General features: G+C 43.9%; 1 protein-coding gene across 1 annotated transcript in view; it reads left to right on the forward strand.

The window, feature by feature from the left end:
* UBE3A (ubiquitin protein ligase E3A) overlaps positions 1 to 25,093 on the forward strand; it is a 79,685-nt gene that overhangs the window by 51,059 nt on the left and 3,533 nt on the right. Inside the window, exons 6-10 of the mRNA XM_073614653.1 lie at positions 11,049 to 11,254; positions 18,732 to 18,896; positions 20,205 to 20,360; positions 20,457 to 20,530; positions 21,838 to 21,981. Of these exons, the coding sequence (XP_073470754.1) occupies positions 11,049 to 11,254; positions 18,732 to 18,896; positions 20,205 to 20,360; positions 20,457 to 20,530; positions 21,838 to 21,981 (745 nt within the window). The remainder of the gene's footprint in view (positions 1 to 11,048; positions 11,255 to 18,731; positions 18,897 to 20,204; positions 20,361 to 20,456; positions 20,531 to 21,837; positions 21,982 to 25,093) is intronic.

The following is a 25,093-nucleotide window of genomic DNA, read 5'->3' on the forward strand; positions in this document are numbered from 1 at the left end:
CATGCCATCATTACCAGATGAAGTGAGGGAGGAACTGGAGGAACCCCTGACGGTTGAAGAACTGGGCGTGGCTCTGGCCTCCTCGAAACCGAAAAAGGCCCCTGGCCCTGATGGTTTAACTACGGTGTATTACAAAACTTTCTTTGATATACTGTCGAAACCCTTGGTCTCTGCCCTTAACGCCCTCACGGAAGGGAATGCCTTCCCAATAGACACCCTAAGGGCGTATATCTCCCTTATTCCGAAAGAGGGTAAAGACCCATCACTTTGTGGGAGCTACCGTCCAATTGCACTCCTGAATTCGGACCTTAAACTTTTTGCCAAGAATTTAGCTAATAGGCTGCTTCCCCACATACCGAATCTGATCCACAGAGACCAGGCAGGTTTTGTGCCGCTACGTGAACCTAGAGACAACACGATTCGAGTCATCAATCTGATACATGCGGCAAAGACCACCAAAAAGGCCCTTCTCCTGCTGTCAACCGACGCGGAGAAGGCCTTCGACCGCGTTAACTGGTCCTTTATCCGGGCAACTCTAGAACACATAGGTCTTCGCTCATCCATGTTACAATGGATACTCTCTTTGTATACCCGCCCCACTGCGTCGGTTAGGGTCAACGAGACGAGATCAAACTTCTTTGATATCCGTAATGGTACCCGACAGGGTTGCCCCCTCTCCCCTCTGATCTTTATCCTGTCCCTGGAACCCTTGCTGTGCACAATAAGGGCGAACTCTGACATTGAAGGCTACCCGAAACCCTCAGGTTCCCATAAGGTGGCCGCCTTTGCGGACGACCTTATTTTCTTTCTAACGGAACCACTCTCTTCTCTCCCCAACCTGCTACAATCCCTTCAAGAATACGGTACTCTCTCCTCGTTTCAGATCAATTTAACCAAATCCTCCATCCTCAACATAACGGTAGACACAGGAACTGCCCAACGTATACGCTCGACCTTTCAACTAAAATGGGCAACCAAGCTTATACGTTACTTGGGAGTTGACATTACGTCCGACCCAGCGGAATTATACTCGGCCAATTTTGACCCATTACTATTACGCCTTAAAACTGACCTACTACACTGGCATTCCCTGACGTTGACGTGGTTTGGCAGATGCAGTGCCCTGAAGATGACTCTGTTGCCAAGGGTGCTGTACCTGCTTCAGGCACTCCCCATCCGACTGCCTCCAGCGTTCTTCAAACGAATTGACTCCATGTTCCGGCCGTTTGTCTGGTCCCACCGCAAACCACGAGTACGACTCCAGCTTCTCCATTTGGCGAAAAGTAGGGGTGGGGTGGGCTTGCCGGACATTAAGGCCTATTACAGAGCAGTCCACCTAACTAGGTTGGTGGACTGGCACTGCCATGCGGAGGCGGAACACTGGGTTGCGATGGAGGAGGAGGACTCCGGGGGTTTGGCCAGGAGCTGGCCCTGGATTACAACACCACTACCCAAAGATATCATTGAACACCCCACTCTTGGCAGTACTTTAACGGTGACCAGAGATGCATTTCGGCGCTCATCTGTATCCCCACAGCCGTCCCCCATGGTGCCAATTCTGGGTAATCCGGAGTTCCTACCTGGTTTGCAGAGCCCCCAATTTAAGCGACTCGCAATGAGCACCAGGCTGTGCTTACATGATTTCATGGAACCCAATGGCCAACTTTCCCTAAATGCTGGGACGTTAGTGTCAGACCCCCCCTAGATTTCTGGAGCAGCTTACAGCTGCGGAATTTTCTACGCAGTTATCTACGGAAACCAGGCATTACCCGCAAACTAACTGAACTTGAGCTCATTTGCCATCGTGGGGAACCGATACGACATTGCCTTTCACTGATATACTCATCCCTAACCCAACCAGAGGAAGGATACGTACCCCCGTTTCTCACTAAATGGGAGGAGGAACTGGGAATCCAATTCACCGAGGTACAGAGACAAAAAAATTCTCTATTTTGCCCAGAAATCCTCCATTGCGACTAGGGTGCAAGAAACTTGTTATAAAATCACGACACGCTGGTACAGGGTCCCTACCATTCTACATTGCTTCTTCCCTCAGGTGCCCAGCCTCTGCTGGCGCTGTGGTGCTGAGGAGGGGACGATGTTGCACATCTTCTGGTCATGTTCCAAACTTGCTCCTTTCTGGATAGAGGTGGCCCGCACGATCGGGCACCTCACAGGTGTCTCCCTAGAGGGGAACCCTGCAGCCTGTCTGCTCCATCTGTCAGAACGACCCATCAAAAAATATAAGACCTCTCTCACCATCCAACTCCTGAATGCCGCAAAGGCATGCATTCCCCTGTGCTGGAAATCGGAGAGACCACCGGCGAAATCCCTGTGGTTTAAGAAAGTAAATGAATTAAGGGACATGGAAGACCTTACGGCTACCCTACACAATAGGGAGGAGACCTTCAGGGAAACATGGAGACCCTGGCAGCACTTTATATACACGGAAACATATCTTCAGGAAATGGCGCAATCCAGTTAACTGAATGAACCGGTTATACACCTCAGGCAGGGGTCAATACACCTCATATCTCATATTTCATATTCTCCTACTTCCTGCACTCTTTCTCTCTAATATCTTAACCTCCCGCTTCCAATACCCTTCCTGTTTCCTCTCCCCTCCTTGCCTCCCCCCCCCTTATCCCGGTCATATTTCTTATTTTCCCTCGGGGGTTATAGTCTCTCTATAACGCATTCTCATACATGGGTTTCCCTATGGCCAGATACAAAGAAAATCCTAAAACCACCTACCTTCTCATGTGGTCCCATGTCTGGGCTTCATAGCCATTCAGCTCCCTACCCTATTATTTCTATTATTTTTATGAGAAAACATTATCTATCACTGAGCGATGCAATCTAACACTTAAGGGAGTCTGTACCGAATCAAGCAACGAAGATGCTAGAGCACCTCCGAGGTCCCATACTTTGGCAGTAATGTTATGCCGGGGTACAATCCCCACAAACTGTGACTGTGGTGCAAATGTCAGTTATCATATATCTTGACCCTATTGTTTCTGTTATCTTTGATTACAAACTTACTCCTGTATTCTGTATGCTTGGTTCTGACACTGTTGTATAAATCAATATGTAACTGGTTGTACCCACTCAGTGTGAAAATAAAAGAATTTAAAAAAAAAAAAAAAAAAGAACAGTTCCATCGAAAGTAGGATTGCACCGATACTAGGCATTTACAGAAGTATCAGTACTCGTGAAAATGCGCCCATACTTAAAACCTAAACCTTCTGGCTCAGTTGTCAGCGGGATTCTCCCGCTGGCAACCGAAATGTATACAAAAGAATGAAGCAATTAGATGTTAAGAAGCAGGGCCGCCGCGTCCTTAACAACTGATAACTCGTTCATCTATCAAGCAGCTGCCGCTAGCCATCAGTGTCCGTGGAGGAGCAGAACCTGTGGAGTTGGCCATGCATGGAGGAAGGAACAGCCTGGATGTACTACCGCAGGGGAATGTGGGTATGCAAGAAGAATTCCTTCCTCAAGCCTTTCCATTGCTCAGCCCTCCAGGTGAAGATTTGACTGGGACCTGGGAAGTAGGTGTGCGGCTGGCCATGCCTTCTCTCTTGGCGCTTGGAGCTCTCCTCCCCCCCTCAATCGTCTCTGTTGTGTGTGCGCGCAGACAGGCTAAACGATTTTTAGCTAGAGCCTGGAGTCTGTACACAGGAGCTGTCAATACTCTTGTGCTGCCTGCTAGGAGAGGAGCCTGCTGCTGACTGGTTAATGAAAAACTCAACTTTTAACCCTGTGCTACCGTAAGAGCTGGCTGAGGTAATAACTAGGATCCCAGTGTTAACCCTGTGCTACCTGCAGGGTGAGGAGACACGGCTCATTAACTATTTATAATCCCAGTGTTAACCCCCTGTGCTGTCTGCAAGGGAGAGAAGCCCCCTGATAGCAGTACAGGGTAAAACTGATTAGCCAATGTGCTATACAGCCCATCTGTTAGGCTAGACAGAGCCCCATGGTTTAACCAGAAATCAGGAAGCAGAGTGGTAAACAGTAGGTGGAACAGAAGAAACTGCACAATCTGGGAGGGTCAACGAAGAGTGTGCCAGGAGTCTGACAAGGTCCACATTGGTCAGTACAGATCGATGAGAAACACAGTAATGCCCTTGAACCTGATTTTACACAGCAGACTAGAAAGGCGTTTCAGAGGAAGGATAGGTGTAGGTCAAGTTGAACTGATCCCACGGAGTCACCAAGCATCCGCTGTGAAGGCTAGATTATCCCTGGACCTGGAGACAAACTTGCTCAGTTTGATGTTGAACCTGCAAGCCAGTGGGTTTATCCAGAGTTCTGCTCCTGAGACAGAGGTCTTGAAACAACCCCGGGTAAAGAAACCATTCTTCTGAGTTTAGATGTTGACTACTGAGAGTCCACCAGCCTATTCCCAACATCTGGTATATGCACAGCGGAACGAAGATCCAACCAAGCTGGATTCTGATTGGCTTATCCTTGCAATGCAAGACTTCAGGTTGCTCCCTGATGGTTGAAGTAAGCCACTGTTGTGGCATTGTCTGACTCAATCCTGGTCAGATGACCTTGCAGTTTAAGTGTAAGTAAACCCCCCTATCTTTTTCAGCCAAGGAAGCTGCCATCTTTGCCTCTGTTTAATCCACAACTTCCGTGATGCTGCACATGTGATCATTTTAGACACCAGCCATTTGGATGGCTTGACAGTTTGGTTGAGAGCACAACCAATGGTAGTGTTACATTTCCGGCAGGTGCCAGAAATTAAACTGCTTTAAGGATGGGTTTACTTCTGCTTTAAGAGGTTTAGTGTTGAAGCAATAACTGAATCACTCCAAGTTCTAGAATATTGATAGGGAGACAAGCTTCCTTTGGTCACCCAAGTCCCTTCTACGGAGAGAGTGTCCAGGACTTCCCTCCAGGCCAACAGGCTAGAATCTATTGTGAGCACCTTCCAGACCTGTGGGAGGATCCATTTCGCTGACTTCAGGGCTTGGCTCCTGAGCCACCAGGCCAAAGCAAGCCTGGTTTTGGGGGTCAGGTGAATTACATTTTTTTTAAAGGTGTAATTTTTTTTATTGTTTTATACACAAACAACAAATACATAGGTATTCATTAGAGCGAACATTGCTCAGATCGTAATGGGAAAAAAAAAGTCTTCAGGTATCCAGTCAATATACACAAAGCGACTTGACAATTGCAAAGCTAATCTGCTTGTTTTGATCCTTTATGGACTCTAGGTATATGCATACATTTAACATAATCTAATGTTTCATCCCACAGATCAGGGGGCAGGTGGTATGGTACGGTCTGAACTAACCCAGGAATCCCAAATCCCAAACCCAAGTGTGTGGCTAGCCTGTGTTCTATTAGTTTGGGAGGTGCTTTTACTAGGGGAAGACATGGATCGATGGCCCTGCTTTTGCAGACACACAGGATTCAATGCCTTCCTCCTTGTTTACATAGGCAGACTACTGTTCTGCCTCTCTGCAGCATGATCTGGGGGGTGCTAGCAGACATCAAGTTTGTAGTGCCCGCTGATTGCCTGCCACTGTGATCCTGCTGCCACTGTGATCCAGCAGTAAATATAGTAACTCAATATATAGTAAGCAGTAATATAGAAACTCAAGTGATGCATAAAGAAACATATACACTGTGTAGAAACTCAGTGTGTTAGAATCATGAAATCAAATCTAAACTGTACACAAAAACAAATATATGTGCTATTAAAAATGCTCATTAACGCGCATAAAATACTGTATGTAGTTCACATCTTCTGTAATATAAACAGTAACTCATTGTGAACAGTCGAATAATCAAAACAAACTTTAACCACCTCAATACAGGGCGCTTTCACCCCCTTCCTGCCCAAGCCTTTTTTCAGTTTTCAGCGCTGTCGCACTTTGATTGACAATTGCGCGGTCATGTTACACTGCACCCTAATTAAATTTTTATCATTTTTTTCCCCACAAATAGAGCTTTCTTTTGGTGGTATTTGATCACCTCTGCGGTTTTTACTTTTTGCGCTATAAACAAAAGAAGAGGGACAATTTTGAAAAAACACAATATTTTTTACTTTTTGCTATAATAAATATCCAATTTTTTTTTTTTTTTAACAAATTTTTTCCTCAGTTTAGGCCATTATGTATTCTTCTACATATTTTTGGTAAAAAAAAATTGCGATAAGCGTATATTGATTGGTTTGCGCAAAAGTTATAGCGTCTACAAAATAGGGGATAGATTTATAGCATTTTTATTATTTATTTATTTTTTACTAGTAATGGCGGCGATCTGCGATTTTTATTGTGACTGCGATATTGCGACACATCGGACACTTTTGACACATTTTTGGGACCATTCACATTTATACAGCGATCAATGCTATAAAATTGCATTGATTACTGTGTAAATGTGACTGGCAGGGAAGGGGTTAACCACTAGGGGGCGATCGAGGGGTTAATGTATGACCTAAGGAGGTAATTCTAACTGGGGGGGGAGGGGACTGACTGGGGGAGGTGACCGATCGGTGTCCCTATGTACAAGGGACACGCCATCGGTCTCCTCTCCTCTTTGACAGGACGTGGATCTGTGTTTACATGCACAGATCCACGGTCCTGCTCTGTTACCCGGCAATCGCGGGTGCCCGGCGGACATCGCGGCCGCCGGGCACGCGCACCGGGTCCCGAGCGACGCAGCGGGCGCGCGCACCGTCGGCGGCGCGTGCCCCCTAGTGGCTCGGGAGGGCGAGGACGTCATATGACGTCCGCCCAGAACAACAGAATCCTCGTCCCGCCATCATGACGGTGGGCGGTGGCTTAGTGGTTAAGGAGTTGTAAAGCCTCAGGGTTTTTCACCTTAATACACCCTTTGCAGCTACCTCCCGGAGAGCGCCCCCCCCACCCCCCCCCCCCCCCCCCATTTTTTTTCCATACTTGAACCCAATCGTTCCAGCGATGAGCACGAGTCCAGCTGCTGTCTCGGGTGGTCCTCATTGGTAGGGATGAGCTCAGGCGTGTTTGCAAACAGCACATGCAGAGCCCGCCAGGAAGTCGGCACTGGGAATCGCTAATCCCAAGCTGTGAGACATTTCCCGATTTCTGCAGCCACGCATCGGGACAATGTCTCACTGCTTGTGATTAGCGCTCTGCAGTGCCGACTTCCTGGCGGGCTCTGCACGTGCTGTTTGCGAACACGCCTGAGCTCATCCTTACTCATTGGATAGATTGATAGCAGCAGGAGCCATTGGCTCCTGCCGCTGTCAATCAAATACAGTGACACAGTAGCCGAGGGTGGGCCGAGTCCTCTGTCTGTGTCAATGGATGCAGCAGCAGGACTCAGGAGCGCGCACGCACAGGTGCCCGCATGGAAATACGCTCTCCATGGGGGCACTCGCTGAAGAGGAGGAGCCAGGAGCGCCACCGGGGACCCCAGAAAAGGAGGATCGGGGCCACTCTGTGCAAAACCCTTGTACAGAGCAGGCAAGTATGACATGTTTGTTAAAAAAAAAAAAAAAAAACCTTTTACAATCACTTTAATAGTTAAGTACAATGTCCAAGGTCCATTAATGCAACACAAGTAGTGTTCATCATGCATAATTCTTTCATGTGCAAGAATAAAAAAAATCTTCCAAACACCTGTGCTTTTCCCTTCACATCTGGTGATGTGCAAACTGCTCACCTTACATATAGATCCTTTAGTTATAGGAGGTCTATGAAAGCTTGGTTAATATATGGATTATATTGATCTGCAAGTGTGGCCAGCCAGACTAAAGCTTGATGGTATACAAAGGGTTAAGCACTCAAGCCACCTCAGATGTAACAAGGGCTCAAAGAAACAAGAAAAACGTAATTTTCCATATTGACAACCTTGGAGTGTACTTAAAGCGGAGTTCCACACAAAAATGGAACTTCCGCTTTTCGGAACCCTCCCCCCCTCCGGTGTCACATTTGGCACCTTTCAGGGGGGAGGCGGGTGCAGATACCTGTCTAAGACAGGTATTTGCACCCACTTCCGGCATAGACTCCCATGGGAGTCTATGCCTCTTCCTGTCCCTCCGCGCTGTCTCCTGGGAAACACACAGCTCCCAGGAGAGAGCGGGGACCACTTACGATGCGCGACTTGCGCATGCGCAGTGGGGAACCGGGAAGTGAAGCCGCAACGCTTCACTTCCTGATTCCCTCACCTAGGATGGCGGCGGCAGCTGCCGAGAACCGAGCGGGTTCTCGGCTTCACCTGCCGACATCGCTGGACCCTGGGACAGGTAAGTGGCCATGTATTAAAAGTCAGCAGCTGCAGTATTTGTAGCTGCTGGCTTTTAATATTTTTTTTTTTTTTTTGGCGGTGTGGGTGGACCCCCGCTTTAAGAGTTGAGTCTATGTATGTCGAGAACCTGGTTGTGAAACATACCATTAACCCGCAGTGCAGTTACAACATGGAGCAACCATTGTTACTGGGAAAATCTGTGCAGCAATTTATCACTGTGTTACTGCAGACCAGCTGCAATGACCCCTAGCCTGGCCGCACACGGCAGCCGAGTGCCATTCAGAGTCCAGCACAGGAAGTAGGCTGAGGCACTAGATTGAGACAGCTTAAATTCTTTGTCTGGGCACTGTAAATGGCACTCAGCTGCAGTGTAACCAAGAGGTCTATATGTAAGGTGAGCAGTTTACATGGTCTGATGGTTATGACCCCTAGAGAGAGAGAGAGGAGCTGTTCCAGAGCGTGGAGTTATGCTAGTCCTTGTGGGGATGTTGGCAAAATATTTGACATGACATGAAGTGGGGTGGAGGCAGAGTTTAAAATTCTAGCTTGTAGCCCATGAATACCACATTCTGGACTCGTATATCTTGGGACTAGGTGGCCTCACAGATGTCCCTCCATTTTGAGAATTGAAGGCACCTTCTTATTGTGACGAGGAATTGCTTGTGAATTTGGGAGTTCAGGATTTACTGTGGAAGGGAGTCCCAGGCTTACCTTAGTTGGACCTTGGGAGAAACGAATAATAATAATATTATTATTTTGAAATTGAGAGTTCTCCAGGCTGAGGCTTAATCTTTTCTTTTACTGGTGCAAAAATGTTCTCTTCTACCCCTTCTAAGCCTTTTATCCACAAACTCTTTAAACACGAGATGCCCTCTACAAGAACTGTCAAAACCTCATCCTCATGTGTAAACCCAAAAGGGGTAGGCCGCAGAAGCAGGAAGGGTAATGCTGGCTGTGAACTTATCACTGTAGGACAGCAGGGAACCCAATTAACATCTTGGAGGATTGAGGTGTGAGTGCGGCTGAGGAGATGGCGGGAAGGCTGTGAAGGCCTGAGCATGCTCTGGAAAATGTGTAGTAAGACGACCTAAAGGGAGGTAGGACAAGCTCAGTAGGGGTGCACAGGTAGTAATAGATACTGGGTGCCGTTTTCAGAAATGGCAGTGTGCTTTTTTTCTGGCCCACCACCAAAAGTGTTGCCTCCTAAAGCTAGAGTTAACCCTTTCGGTAACTCCTAGTAGCAGTAAAGGCTTCCATAAATAGTGGTAATTCTAAGACGCTCTGCAGTAACCTCAAACCATGACACACTGGTAGCAGTTATGCGGGAACCAGAGGACATGCCCCATCCAGATAGCTTTTTCCCTTCCCAGTAGGCATATTACTGAAGGAATCTTTATGGACGAGGTTTCAGACGAGTGCACTGCCACCCTGGACCTGTAAAGCACAGTGTGGCTATCTTATGTTTTACATTAAGGGTGTCTAGGAGAGCACCTCAGCAGAACCCAGTGCCTTCAGGACACATTACAGCTCTACTGTTTCCTCATAGTGAGGTCCAGGTACAGCCTCCAAGGCTATGCCGAGGATCAACCGATATAAAGAGCTGCAGAAACTGAAAAAGCTTTCTAGGAGAAAAAACAATTCTGATAAAAAGCAGAAAAAGTAAGAGGGTTTGCTTCCCTCTGCAGGAAAAAAAAGATGTCTGTTCTTTTAGGTCTATAGCAAAAAACTGGAGTGTGGGGTGGTTTATAATGGGCTTTACAGCTTTGATTGCCAGTGTCCAATCTTTCAAATGCATCTGAATTACTTATCCTAGGTCTTTTAATGTAAATGTATGTATTTATTTTTTTCATTTTGCCTTGATATACACTTTAAAGGAAACCTGTAGAGGCTCTTTTATTGCTGACCTTTTGAAAATGCAACTTACCTGGCCATTGCAGGAATCCATTAGGTTTATTAGTTTAAGATGCTGACCTGGAAAAAGCATACAGATTATTAAAGTCAGTACTCCTAATCTTGCTTGTTCATGGTCAGTGAGTCAGTATTGAAATCATTGAATCAGCATGACAGACAGCTATCATTGTCAGTGGCAATCCTATTGCTTTCATGGTACAGATTAGAGAGAGGGTTTGTTAGGTTTATGACTACAAACTTTGGTAGGTGATGAGGCATTCTGGGTTCCAGAAGAATCTGCTAAGGGTCTGAGGGTTCTGGGATCCGGATGGATCTGTTATGGAACCAGACATACAGCCATTCAAGTTTTGTGAAAACAAGTCCCGCAAGATAGTTACCATCCGTTTCTTAGTTTGAGGTACACTGTCTACTGGGATTTTTTTTCAAACCTGTCTGACAGTATTACCATTCCAGCTATTGACCTTTCTAGAATCGTTCATTTTTATTGCACCATTTTTATTTTGTGGTGACTTCACTATTTCTCCAAGTGTGGTACAGGGGATGGACCTATTCTTTCTTAACAGTTGGGTTGTAGTAAAAAAATATATCTTAGAACAGTTTACCTACCCTGGTATGCAAGGCAGATTTATTAGCATGTTGTCAGTAATATTGTCATGGCAGAACTGTAGGGGCTGCCATTGCTGTTGTGTTGACTTGCTGGCTTTGGTACTTTATAAATTACTAAGCTAGAATAAGTATGCAGATCAGGGAGTTGGGAGGGGTTAGATAACCTTCCATGCATGCTTGTTCTGGTTTGTGACTCACAATATTACGAGCTTTAACATATAAATACGTATTGTTAATTCCAGTAATAAATGCCTTGTATTCTATGGTTTTCCTTCCTGCAGGCATGTTTACATATGATGAGTCCACAAAATTCTTTTGGTTCAACCCATCTTCGTATGAGACTGAAGGACAATTTACCCTCATTGGAATTGTTCTGGGCTTGGCAATATACAACAATTGCATCCTAGATGTGCATTTTCCAATGGTTGTTTATCGAAAATTGATGGGAAAAAAAGGAACATTTCGTGATCTGACAGACTCTCACCCTGTAAGTTTAATCTAAAAACATTTTCACAACACTCCAATGAATAACCATTATATAACAATTCATGTTTCTATTTCTCCAAACCACACTTTCCTTTGAGGCATTAACTATGGAGGTATAACACCCAGAATTTGTTAACTATAACAAACTAGACAACTTCTACGTGTCTCCAGGGGTAGTTTTGAGCACATTTATACAGTACATCAAAGTTACTTGTAAGCCATATAAGACTAGAGGTCGACCGATATGGGTTTTTCTCTGGCCGATGCCGATGCCGATATTTAGAAATCGCGGTGGCCGATGGCCGATATGTGATGCCGATTTTTTTGGGCCGATGTATTTGGCCGATTTTTTTTTTTTTTTTTTTCTTTTTTCCCTTCATCTCATAAAATCTAACAGTTAGACCCCTTTCACACTGGGGCGTTTTTCAGGCACTTTGGGCTAAAAATAGCGCCTGTAAAGTGCCTGTAAAACGGCTCCCCTGCAGTCTCAGTGTGATATCCCGAGTGCTTTCACACTGAGGCGATGCACTGGCAGGATGTAAAAAAAAGTCCTGCAAATGGCATCTTTGGAGCGGTGTATACCACTCCTCCACCACTCCTGCCCATTGAAATTAATGCGCACCGCTGCCGAAGCGCCTGCAAAGCGTTTTGGCAGCAGCGCTTCAGGGGCGCATTTAACCCCTTCCTCGGCCGCTAGCTGGGTTATAAGCGCCCCGCTAGCAGCCGAATAGCGACTCTAAAATGACGGTAAAGCGCCGCTAAAACTAGCAGCGTTTTACCATCAACGCCTGCCCGCTCCAGGGTGAAAGCAGCCTTAAGTAATACAGAATTTTTTTTCATTTAAACGTTAAACAAAACAAACCTCCAATCAGTTCACTTGTATGTATAATTTAGAAAAAAAAAAAAAAAAACTATCTTAAATATTAAATACACAAAAACAGGTAATCAAAACTTTTGGATGAAAAAAAATGGGCTAACTTTACTGCTTAGGTTTTTTTTTTTAAATTGCGTTTGAAAGACCGCTGCGCAAATACCGTGTGACATAAAATATTGCAACAACCACCATTTTATTCCCTAGGGTCTCTGCTAAAAAAATATATATAATGTTTGGGGGTTCGAAGTGATTTTCTAGCAGAAAATACAGGATTTTTACTTGTAAGCAACAAGTGTCAGAAAAGATTTAGTCTTTAAATGGTTAACCACTTCAGCCCCGGAAGGTTTTACCCCCTTCCTGACCAGAGCACTTTTTACAATTCGGCACTGCGTCGCTTTAACTGCTAATTGCGCGGTCATGCAATGCTGTACCCAAACGAAATTTGCGTCCTTTTCTTCCCACAAATAGAGCTTTCTTTTGATAGTATTTGATCACCTCTGCCGTTTTTATTTTTTGCGCTATACACGGAAAAAGACCGAAAATTTTGAAAAAAAATGATATTTTCTACTTTTTGTTCTAGAAAAAATCCAATAAACTCAATTTTAGTCATACATTTAGGCCAAAATGTATTCGGCCACATGTCTTTGGTAAAAAAAATGTCAATAAGTGTATATTTATTGGTTTGCGCAAAAGTTATAGCGTCTAAACTAGGGTACATTTTCTGGAATTTACACAGCCTTTAATTTATGACTGCCTATGTCGTTTCTTGAGGTGCTAAAATGGCAGGGCAGTACAAAACCCCCACAAATGACCCCATTTTGGAAAGTAGACACCCCAAGGAATTTGCTGAGAGGCATGTTGAGCCCATTGAATATTCATTTTTTTTGTCCCAAGTGATTGAATAATGACAAAAAAAAAAAAAAAAAAAAAAATTACAAAAAGTTGTCACTAAATGATATATTGCTCACACAGGCCATGGGCATATGTGGAATTGCACCCCAAAATACATTCTGCTGCTTCTCCTGAGTATGGGGATACCACATGTGTGGGACTTTTTGGGAGCCTAGCCGCGTACGGGGCCCCGAAAACCAATCACTGCCTTCAGGATTTCTAAGGGCGTACATTTTTGATTTTACTCCTCACTACCTATCACAGTTTTGAAGGCCATAAAATGCCCAGATGACATAAAATCCCCCCAAATGACCCCATTTTGGAAAGTAGACACCCCAAGCTATTTGCTTTGAGGCATGTTGAGTCCATGGAATGTTTTATATTTTGACACAAGTTGCGGGAAAGTGACAAATTTTTTTTTTTTTTTTTTTTTTTTTTGCACAAAGTTGTCACTAAATGATATATTGCTCACACAGGCCATGGGCATATGTGGAATTGCACCCCAAAATACATTTAGCTGCTTCTCCTGAGTATGGGGATACCACATGTGTGGGACTTTTTGGGAGCCTAGCCGCGTACGGGACCCCGAAAACCAATCACCACCTTCAGGATTTCTAAGGGCGTACATTTTTGATTTTACTCCTCACTGCCTATCACAGTTTCGGAGGCCATGGAATGCCCAGGTGGCACAAACCCCCCCCAAATGACCCCATTTTGGAAAGTAGACACCCCAAGCTATTTGCTGAGAGGCATGGTGAGTATTTTGCAGCTCTCATTTGTTTTTGAAAATAAAGAAAGACGAGAAAAAAAATTTTTTTTTTTCTTTTTTCAATTTTCAAAACTTTGTGACAAAAAGTGAGGTCTGCAAAATACTCACTATACCTCTCATCAAATAGCTTGGGGTGTCTACTTTCCAAAATGGGGTCATTTGGGGGGGGTTTTTGCAACCTGGGCATTCCATGGCCTCCGAAACTGTGATAGGCAGTGAAGAGTGAAATCAAAAATTTACGGCCTTAGAAAGCCTGAAGGCGGTGCTTGGTTTTCAGGGTCCCGTACGCGGCTAGGCTCCCAAAAAGTCTCACACATGTGGTATCCCCGTACTCAGGAGAAGCAGCAGAATGTATTTTGGGGTGTAATTTCACATATTCCCATGGCATGTTTGAGCAATATATCATTTAGTGACAGCTTTGCGCAAAAAAAAATAAAAAAAATAAAAAATTGTCTCTTTCCCGCAACTTGTGTCACAATATAAATTATTCCATGGACTCAACATGACTCTCAGCAAATAGCTTGGGGTGTCTACTTTCCAAAATGGGGTCATTTGGGGGGGTTTTGAACTGTCCTGGCATTTTATGCACAACATCTAGAAGCTTATGTCACACATCACCCACTCTTCTAACCACTTGAAGACAAAGCCCTTTCTGACACTTATTGTTTACATAAAAAAATAATTTTTTTTTGCAAGAAAATTACTTTGAACCCCCAAACATTATATATTTTTTTTAAAGCAAATGCCCTACAGATTAAAATGGTGGGTGTTTCATTTTTTTTTTTCACACAGTATTTGCGCAGCGATTTTTCAAACGCATTTTTTGGGGAAAAAACACACTTTTTTACATTTTAATGCACTAAAACACACTATATTGCCCAAATGTTTGATGAAATAAAAAAGATGATCTTAGGCCGAGTACATGGATACCAAACATGACATGCTTTAAAATTGCGCACAAACGTGCAGTGGCGACAAACTAAATACATTTTTAAAAGCCTTTAAAAGCCTTTACAGGTTACCACTTTAGATTTACAGAGGAGGTCTACTGCTAAACTTACTGCCCTCGATCTGACCTTCGCGGCGATACCTCACATGCATGGTGCAATTGCTGTTTACATTTGACGCCAGACCGACGCTTGCGTTCGCCTAAGCGCGAGAGCAGGGGGGACAGGGGTGCTTTTTTTTTTTTTTTTTTTTTTTTTTTCTTTATTATTATTATTTTTTTATCTTATTTTTAAACTGTTCCTTTCATTTTTTTTTTTTTTTTTAATCATTTTTATTGTTATCTCAGGGAATGTAAATATCCCCTATCATAGCAATAGGTAGTGACAGGTACTCTTTTTTGCAAAAATTGGGGTCTATTAGACCCTAGATTTCTCCTCTGCCCTCAAAGCATCTGACCACACCAAGATCGGTGTGATAAAATGCTTTCCCAATTTCCCAATGGCGCTGTTTACATCCGGCGAAATCTAAGTCATAAAATGCTCGTAGCTTCCGGTTTCTTAGGCCATAGAGATGTTTGGAGCCACTCTGGTCTCTGATCAGCTCTATGGTCAGCTGGCTGAATCACCGGCTGCATTTTCAGGTTCCCTGTTGAGACAGGAGAGCCAGAGAAAAACACGGAAGACGTTGGGGGGGGGGGGGGGGCATTCCCTCCCACTGCTTGTAAAAGCAGTCTAGAGGCTAATTAGCCGCTAGGATTGCTTTTACATGAAAGCCGACCGCTGGCTGAAAAGAATGATACCAAGATGATACCTAAACCTGCAGGCATCATTCTGGTATAACCACTCAAAGTCGTGAATGGCGTACCTGAAGACAAAAAAATGGTTAACAATAAAGCACAGTAAACGGTAAGGTATAAAAAATTGCATACCTGAAAAGCAAACATGATAAAACATAATAACAATAAAACATTGCAGAATAGAATACAGTAAAAAAGAACAGAACAATAGAGAGAGAGAATAGAGAGAGAAAGAACAATAAAACGACAACTATTTTTTTTTTATTTTATATTTTTGTATGTTTTTTTTTTTTTTTTTTTTTTTTACACTTTTTTTTGTAACTAACTTTTATAACTGTAACCGGTTCCAGGTTCGGGTCTCTCAAAATGCGATGGCATCTTGGGAGACCCTGTGAAAGTGTGCCCTAGTCTGTGCAATGCTGTACCCTACGCTAATACTCAACTATTGTATGGTAGCGTTCAAAACATTCACCAATGCAAAGACCAGGATTGTCAGGACAGGAAGGACAATAATAGCGGGTGTCACGTCTATATCCGCGTTTGCTGCAGACACAACATCTTTTTTGGGGGTTCGTTGGGTAGGGGTACTCGGGAGGACATAAAGAAAATGCCTCTCATGCAGCCGACTGCATTTGGTTGGGGATGTGAATGGGGGAAGTACGGGCGCTGCAGAAGCGGTGGGTTCCCAATTAGGATTGGCGAATGCAGCAGGAAGGGCACTATGGGCACGACGGGCCTGTGTTTGTCTTCTTGGTGGCAGCCGGACACTACTTGTGCTTGCCACCTCACCAGCTTGAACTGCACTTATGGGACTCGCCACGTCACCAAGTGTTACTGCAGTGCTGGTTTGACTACGACCGGGGTGTACTAGGCCGCTGGTGCTTGCCAGTTCACCAAAACGCTACCAAAAAAACTGTTAGCGATCGCAGGGATCAGGCCTGACTCTGCGAACGCTGCAGTTATGCGTTTAGTGTTTTGTAAGTGTCAGTGATCGATCGATACTGCACTTGGGTGGGCTGGGCTGGGCCGGGCGGAGGGGCAAAACGCAGGTGCTAGCAGGTATCTGGGCTGATCCCGCTAACACTGCGTTTGTGGGAACCCTAAACTGCTGGGGACGCTAGTATAGATCTGATCGGATCAGATATTGATCAGTTCAGATACTATACCACTAAGGGAGGCGTATGCTGCGTGCGTGGGTGTTAGCGGTACTGGTGCTAACCTGACGCTGCCTGGGGCTGGTGCTTGCCAGTTCACCAAAACGCTACCAAAAAAACTGTTAGCGATCGCAGCAATCAGGCCTGACTCTGCGAACGCTGCAGTTATGCGTTTAGTGTTTTGTAAGTGTCAGTGATCGATCGATACTGCACTTGGGTGGGCTGGGCTGGGCCGGGCGGAGGGGCAAAACGCAGGTGCTAGCAGGTATCTGGGCTGATCCCGCTAACACTGCGTTTGTGGGAACCCTAAACTGCTGGGGACGCTAGTATAGATCTGATCGGATCAGATATTGATCCGATCAGATACTATAGCACTAAGGGAGGCGTATGCTGCGTGCGTGGGTGTTAGCGCTACTGGCACTAACCTGACGCTGCCTGGGGCTGGTGCTTGCCAGTTCACCAAAACGCTACCAAAAAAACTGTTAGCGATCGCAGGGATCAGGCCTGACTCTGCGAACGCTGCAGTTATGCGTTTAGTGTTTTGTAAGTGACAGTGATCGATCGATACTGCACTTGGGTGGGCCGGGCGGAGGGGCAAAACGCAGGTGCTAGCAGGTATCTGGGCTGATCCCGCTAACACTGCGTTTTCGGGAACCCTAAACTGCTGGGGACGCTAGTATAGATCTGATTGGATCAGATATTGATCCGTACAGATACTATACCACTAAGGGAGGCGTATGCTGCGTGCGTGGGTGTTAGCGGTACTGGCGCTAATCTGACGCTGCCTGGGGCGACGCATATCACCACCGGGCGATCAGGGGGCTAAACCTTTATTCGGTAATAAACGGCAGGTGCCCTGACACTATAAAAAATAAACGAACTAACCAGCGTCACTCGTAACAGTTATACGGTGATCAGTGTTGAAAGGGTTAACTAGGGGGCAATCAAGGGGTTAAAACCTTTATTAGATAGTATATGGGGGTCCCTGACGCTATAAAACGCTGACGGCGAACCTAAATATTTACGTTCCTAACTAGCGTCACCAGCGACACTAATACAGCGATCAGAAAAATGATCGCTTAGTGACACTGGTGACAGGGGGTGATCAAGGGGTTAAAACTTTATTAGGGGGGGTATCCTAGACCTAAAGGGGGGTAATATTCACTGCCCTAACACTGTAACTGTCACAAACTGACACTATGCAGTAATCAGAAAAAAAAAAAAAAAAATACTGCTAATGTCAGTTTGTGACAGGGGGGGGGTGATCGGGGGGGGGGATCGGGGGGCGATGGGGGGGGATCGGGGGTGTAAGGTATGCCTGGCATGTTCTACTGTGTGTGTGTGTGTTGTGTGCACTTACATGTCTTCTCTCCTCGGCGCTGGGACGGAAACTGCCAGACCGAGGAGAGATGACATCACATCCTCTGCCTGTGTGAAACTACACACAGGCAGGGGAGGATTCCTATTGGCTGGGAGCGATCGCGAGGGGGGGGCCACGATCGGATGGTCTCCCCCTCGCCTCCCGACGCTCCTAGTCAGATGCCGACCGCCGGTGGCACCGGGGGGGGGTCCGATCGGACCCCCCGCCCGCGGGAGGCAGATCACGTACAGGTACGTGATTCTGCCTGCCCGTGCCATTCTGCCGACGTATATATACGTTAGGCGGTCGGCAAGTGGTTAAACTGAGAACTTCTACACACAGAGCTCAGTCTATTGATAAAAAGAACCTGAAAGATACAATGTATCTTCTTATCAGACTTGGCAGGCTGCCCAGAGGAGGAGAGAATCCTCTCCACAGATAACCTCAGGAAACTTGCATTAACTTCTATTACAGAAGTCATTTGCAAGTCACGGCTGAAGTTACAATCTGCCTTTTTTATCAGCACAATCTGCCGATGCCAATTAAGTAAAAAACGCCAAATATCGGCCGATATATCGGTCGACCTCTATATAAGACTCCTGTGCCACCGTTTTGAGGACCTTTCTCACCAGTTGTACATGCTCTCATTTGTTAAACCTTACTGAATGAAGAAACTCTTTTTACAGGTCCTGTACCAAAGTTTAAAAGAACTGTTGGAGTATGAGGGCAGTGTTGAGGACGACATGATGATAACTTTTCAGATATCACAAACTGATCTTTTTGGAAATCCTTTAATGCATGACTTAAAGGAGAATGGAGATACAATTCCCATTACAAATGAAAACCGAAAGGTATGTTTTTGGATTACTTTGCTATCTTAACAGGTCAGTTAAAACACGCTCTGTCCTGATTTGTTGTATTACCTTTATTAAAGGAGTTGTAAAGGCAGAAGGTTTTTTAGCTTGATGCATTCCATGCATTAAGATAAAAAGCCTTCTGTGTGTAGCAGCCTCCCCAGCACCCCCCTAATACTTACCTGAGCCCCATCTCTGTCCAGCTATGTCCACGAGTCCCTTGGCCGTCCGTGACTCTCCTCCTGATTGGCTGAGACACCACAGCAGTGCCATTGGCTCCCGCGGCTGTCAGTCAGTTGGCCAATCAGGAGAGGGGGTGGGGCAGAATGGCAGCTCAGTGTCTGAATGGACAAGCGGAGCTGCAGCTCGGCTCAGATGCCCTATAGCAAGCTGCTTGCTGTGGGGGCACTTGACAGGAGGGAGGGGCCAGGAGCACAGAAGAGGGACCCAAAAAGAGGAGGATCCAGGCTGCCCTGTGCAAAACCAACTGCACAGGGCAGGTAAGTATAACATGTTTGTTTTTTGTTTTTTTTAAACGAGACTTTACAATCACTTTAATGAATGTACAAAATCTAGTTGCAGATTCTTCTGTGTATGTCTTCTATATTAGGAAATGCTGGCACTCTTAATCTAGCTTCATGCCTTGTGCTTTATTTTAAAATGTAATTTCATGTTACTGTAATGTGCGATCAGTGGTGTGCTGCTGTGCCATTCATTTTCAAACCTGTACACACTACAATCCTAAGAAGCAAACCATCTGTGTGTTATGGTATAGTGTGTTTAAAAAAAAAAAAGTAAAAAATAAAAATGTGTCCTGTTGTGTGCGCCAGCGCTTGGCAGCCCATTCAGAAAAAAAGGGTGACTTAACACAACATGTAAGCATGTGGTACATCATGTGAGTGCGGTAACATCCATCCTGCAACATACTAGATAGGTGTGAAGAGGGCCCTGCTATAAAGCCGCCACCCACTTGGAAATCCTTCCCAGAAGTTGGACTGCCAGATGTTTATCGGGTATCTTCATACATGTGGATTTTCAAATGTGAACGCTATGGCTCCTGGGCATATCGTGTAGGGGAGGGATCAACAAAGACATAAAAACCGCACCACGCATGTCATATGGTGACCTCTTCCAACGTAGCCATTCAGTATGCAATTGTTGCCTGTCAGACATGTTTACTTTTTTCAATAGCCGATCTAGATTGGATATCAGATTTACCCATATTGTTTCTGATAAGAATAATACAGTTCATAAATATTACACAAGTATCTGGGTTTTTATTTTAAGTATTTATTTTTTATATAGGAGTTCGTTAGTCTCTATACAGATCATATTTTGAATAAGTCCGTGGAAAAACAGTTTAAAGCCTTCAGAAGGGGGTTTCACATGGTTACCAATGAGTCCCCATTAAAGTATTTGTTCAGACCTGAGGAAATAGAACTCCTTATCTGTGGAAGTAGGGTAAGAGATTTATTTTCTTTCCAGCACCTTGTTTCCTATTACTCTTCATTTTCTGGCCTGGGAAGTTGACCGTTAACTGCATGTTTTTCTTCACAGAACTTAGATTTTCAGGCACTTAAAGAAACAACGGAGTATGATGGGGGCTACACAAGAGACTCTCAAATTATTCGGTGAGTATGAAATCTCCACAATGGGAAACAGGTGGCAAAAAATCTGACGGGTTATAACCCTCCCTTACTCTATCCAAAATGATAGTTCTACTCTAACATCAAGTTATAGCCCTTATTTTGAAATTATGAGCCCCAGAAGGGCATATGCTGGTGCAAATCTGTTCCTAGAAGGTATGCACCTCTGACATTGTGCAGATGATAGAAGGGTCAATTGTTGGGTTGGACTGAATTTTAGCAAAGTTGGTGCCCACAGCTGCAGAAGTAGGGTATTGTCACAGCTTCAGGTGAAAAATGAAGCACAATCCCTTTTCTTCCAAACAGTTCACCTGAAACAGTAACAATTAAAAACTGATAAATTAGGTACAGTGGAACCTCGGATTACGAGCATAATCCGTTCCAGGAGTATGCTCGTAATCCAATGTACTCTCATATCAAAGCGAGTTTTCCCATTTCAGTCAATGGAAACGAAAATAATTTGTTCCGCATTGACTTCAATGGGATGCAATACTGCATGCAGCCAGAGGCGGGGGGGTCGCCGGAGAGCCTCGGAAACGGGCGAAAAGGCCCGAGGGACACCTCAGCAAACCTCAGAAAGACTCCGTTCACAAGCCTTTCCGAGGTTTGCCTAGGTAAGCCGAACCGTCCTCGGGCCTTTCCGTGCATTTCCGAATGCCGACGATCGGCGCTGTTCGGCTCTGGCGCCCCCCACCTCAGGCCAAAAGCGGTACTGCACACCACTTTTGGCCTGAATCCTGCTCATTTTGCGAGACAACACTTGCAAACCGAGTTAGGTTTTTTAGAAATACAGTGCTCGTTTTGCGAAATGCTCGTTTACCGCGTTACTTGCAAACCGAGGTTCCACTGTATTATGATTTTAGTAAATACTGCTTTTTTTTTTTTTTTTATCTGTCAAACTTTAGAATAAGCAGACTGAGAATAGGTAGTGGGTACTGAAATGGTTAATTATTTGGCAGTCAAGTCATTGAGGCATTGTTTCTGAAGCTATGTGTAATACTGGGGAGTGCTACTCTAATTTAACCCCAACTACTGAATGCTCTTATGAAGCAAAGTAGAGACGGAAAACCATTGGGTTGTTCACTTTTATTTAGAAAGCACTACTATAATACCGTTCATGTAATCGCTATTATAAAGAGGCGTACTCTTCTGTTATAAAGAGGTGAACTTTAAATTAGTCTTTTGAAATTCTGAGTGTGTTATTTTATTTCCTTTTTTTTTCCCCATATGATAACTTTTCATGTACAGAACCCGGGAGGAAATTACATTTTTCATTTTTTTTTCTCTTTAAGGGAATTCTGGGAAATTGTAAATTCCTTTACCGATGAGCAGAAAAGATTGTTTTTGCAGTTTACAACAGGCACAGACAGAGCTCCTGTGGGAGGACTAGGTAAACTAAAGATGATCATAGCCAAAAATGGCCCAGACACTGACAGGTAAGCTAAATGAGAACATAATAATTAGAGTTTATCTTAATATAAGATGCAAAGCTTGACTTATTTTTTCTACTTGATCCTGTGAAAGGAGTAAATGGTGGTTTAGTTTTATAATGCTTTCTGCTACCCAGTGTAAATTTTTTTTTTTTTGTCCTGATGACTATTGTCACTGGGACAGAAAGGGAAATCAATTACAAGAGGTTTCTTACTTTCTGTTGCATCGCTGGGATAGGAAGTGGCAGGAGATCTCCCCAGTAGGATACAAAAACGGCAAAAAAACTTTAAAAAAAAAAAAGGTTTGGCTGTATGTGCGCTTTAAACCTTGTTGTGTCAATGCCACATCCCCAGCCATCCCATTAAAGTAAATGGGACTGTCGGTGAGCCAACAGCGGGTCAGAAAAGGAGCTGCTGCAGGACAGAAATAATAGTTGCTCTTTAAAAAATTATGATTTAAATTAGGGTTGCACCGATACCGAGTATTTGCACAAGTATCGGTACTCGTGCAAATGCACCGATACCTGAAACCGATCCTTTCAGGCTCGGTTCTTTGAGCTGTCAGTGGGACTCCCCAGTGTTGAAGTCCGGTAATTGGAGCTGTCAAAAAAAAAAAAGCAGCTAGCAATGTTTATTAACAACATTGCTCAGCCCTGAAACACTAAAATAAAAAAACGTTTCTTTTTGTATATTTCTGTTTCTTCACCTGCAGATCAAAGGGATGAACAAATATTCCTCTGTTTAACCCCTTAAAAACCCTTAATTTACTCTAATCGGCCTTAATTACCTCCCTGTTCTCCTCCGTTTAATAGGTTTCTGCTTTTTTTTTTTTTTTTTTTTATCTTTTGTTCACATCTATTTTATAAACAATTAACACTTTTTTTTGTTGGATTTGTTAGTGAATATTTTTACACATATATATTTACACATTTCACATTGAAAAAGCGCTAAATTTAAAAAAAATCTATTTATTTCATTTGTAAATAACTTTTCAATGCTTTGTACCATTGCTGACAGCTGAAGTTAAAACAAAACAGTTGCGGTAGGTATCGGTAATTGGTATCGGCGAGTACTAAAAAAAAAAAAAAAAAAGTATGGGTACTTGTACTCATTGTAAAAAAAAAAAATGGTATGGTATCAGTGCATCCCTAATTTAAATGAAATCCACCCTGATACATACTGTATGCCAGGGGTGTTCAACCCCCTCACGGACCACAATTAAAGAAATGCTTCAGAATTTTTTATTTTGAATCGCATAATGAAGATTTTAAACAACAATCAGGATCATCGTTTTCCATAGGGTTAGTCCCTGTTGGATGCTTACCTGTTTAATCAAAGAAATATATTTTTTTTAATTACCATTAGATCACCAATTATCCTACTCTTGCGCTTAGGTGTGACCAGCCAAGAAAGCTCAGAACCAGTGTTGCAGACATCCCTTAAATTGCCAAAACAAGGACTGTGGGCAATCTGAACAAAACAGACCAGGGAAGCTCGCGTCCTAGTAGTACAATAAACTTCTTTATTAAGCAAAGCTAAAATAACATATAATGCACTCACATGCTCCTAGAATGACGTCAAGCTCATCGCACAACTGTAAGAACCCACTGTCAGATCTTCTGTATGGATGCCACTAGATGTAATCCACTCAGCTAAAGGTTCCTCTGTGTGTGTGTGTGTGTTAGAAAAAAAAGAAGAGAGCCGCAATAGCAACTTGTGTATGACAGCCGCCGGGACTGGCAATCCATTCGGTAAAGCGGCGCGTGCACCTGAAGGAGGCTATGTGGGTTGCCATAGGTTTGAGGTCACGGGTCACAGATTGAGCATGCCTGCTGTATACCAATCGCCTCAAATATTCCAGTTAAAACTTCTAATTAAGAGGTCTTTTTGATTGCTTTTGTGTACCTTTTTGGGATAGTTCACTTGTTATCTACCCCACTGGCATTGTTAAAATAAATTATGCATATTTTTAACCAGTCTGGCCTATTGTACAATGATGGCTGGGCGGGACTGCTCTTGCTGTGGGAGGACATCATATGACATCCTTCTATTCTTGGTGGGTGGCGATCTGTGTCCCTCAGACACAGCACATCACCAATCAGGGTAACGAGCCAATGACGTTGGCTCTTTACAATGTGATCAGCTGTGTTCAATAATAGCTGATCACATGTAAACAAATGCCGGTTGTTTCCTTTCCTCATCACTGTCACTCTCTGAGGAAAGGAAAGTGAATAACTGGCTTTCCTGTGACAGGGGACACTTATACTCATAATCAAGGCACTGATCATCATTGCCCTGAATATTAGTGGCCATCAGTTCAGCTTCATCAGAGCACATTAGTGAAGAAGAAAAATTTTCTTATTTGCAAAATTTTATAACAAAGAAAAACTATTTTTATTTTTTTCCAAAAATTTAGCAAAGAAATTTTAAAAATTGGTGATTAAATACCACCAGAGGAAAGCTCTGTCTCAAAAAATGATGATATTTAATCTGAGTACAGTGTTGCATGACTGCGCAATTGTCATTCAAAGCGTGACAGCGCTGAAAGTTGGCCTGCGCAGAAAGGGGGTAAAAGTGTCCAGTATTGAGATGGTTAAAAAATACCATGAAAATAGTGTCACTAGGCAGTGTATCAGCAACTTGTTGCTGTTGTAAGGGGTTTTGTAGTAGAATACAATAGATACATTGTAGCCACGGTAATTGTTTTAAAGCAAACCTGTGAATTGATGATGATAATGCAAGGTAAACCTATATGCTTACGTATATGCCTCCAACTCCTTTCACCCATCAGGAGCAAAGGAAATACCAGGTACTTTTGTATATACAGTGCCTTGCAAAAGTATTCATCCCCCTTGGCATTTTTCGTATTTTGTTGCCTCACAACCTGGAATTAACATGGTTTATTTGAGGATTTGCATCATTTAATTTACAGAACATGCCCACAACTTTGAAGATTTTTTTTTTTTTTTTATTGTGAAGCAAACAACCAAATAGGACAAAATAACAGAAAAAGTCAATGTGCATAACTATTAACCCCCCTAAAGTAAATACTTTATAGAGCTACCTTTTACGGCTATCACAGCTCCAACTCGCTTTGGATAAGTCTCTATGAGCTTGC

The sequence above is a fragment of the Aquarana catesbeiana genome, linkage group LG02 (assembly GCF_042186555.1).
Source record: "Aquarana catesbeiana isolate 2022-GZ linkage group LG02, ASM4218655v1, whole genome shotgun sequence".
NCBI classification, from domain to species: domain Eukaryota; kingdom Metazoa; phylum Chordata; class Amphibia; order Anura; family Ranidae; genus Aquarana; species Aquarana catesbeiana.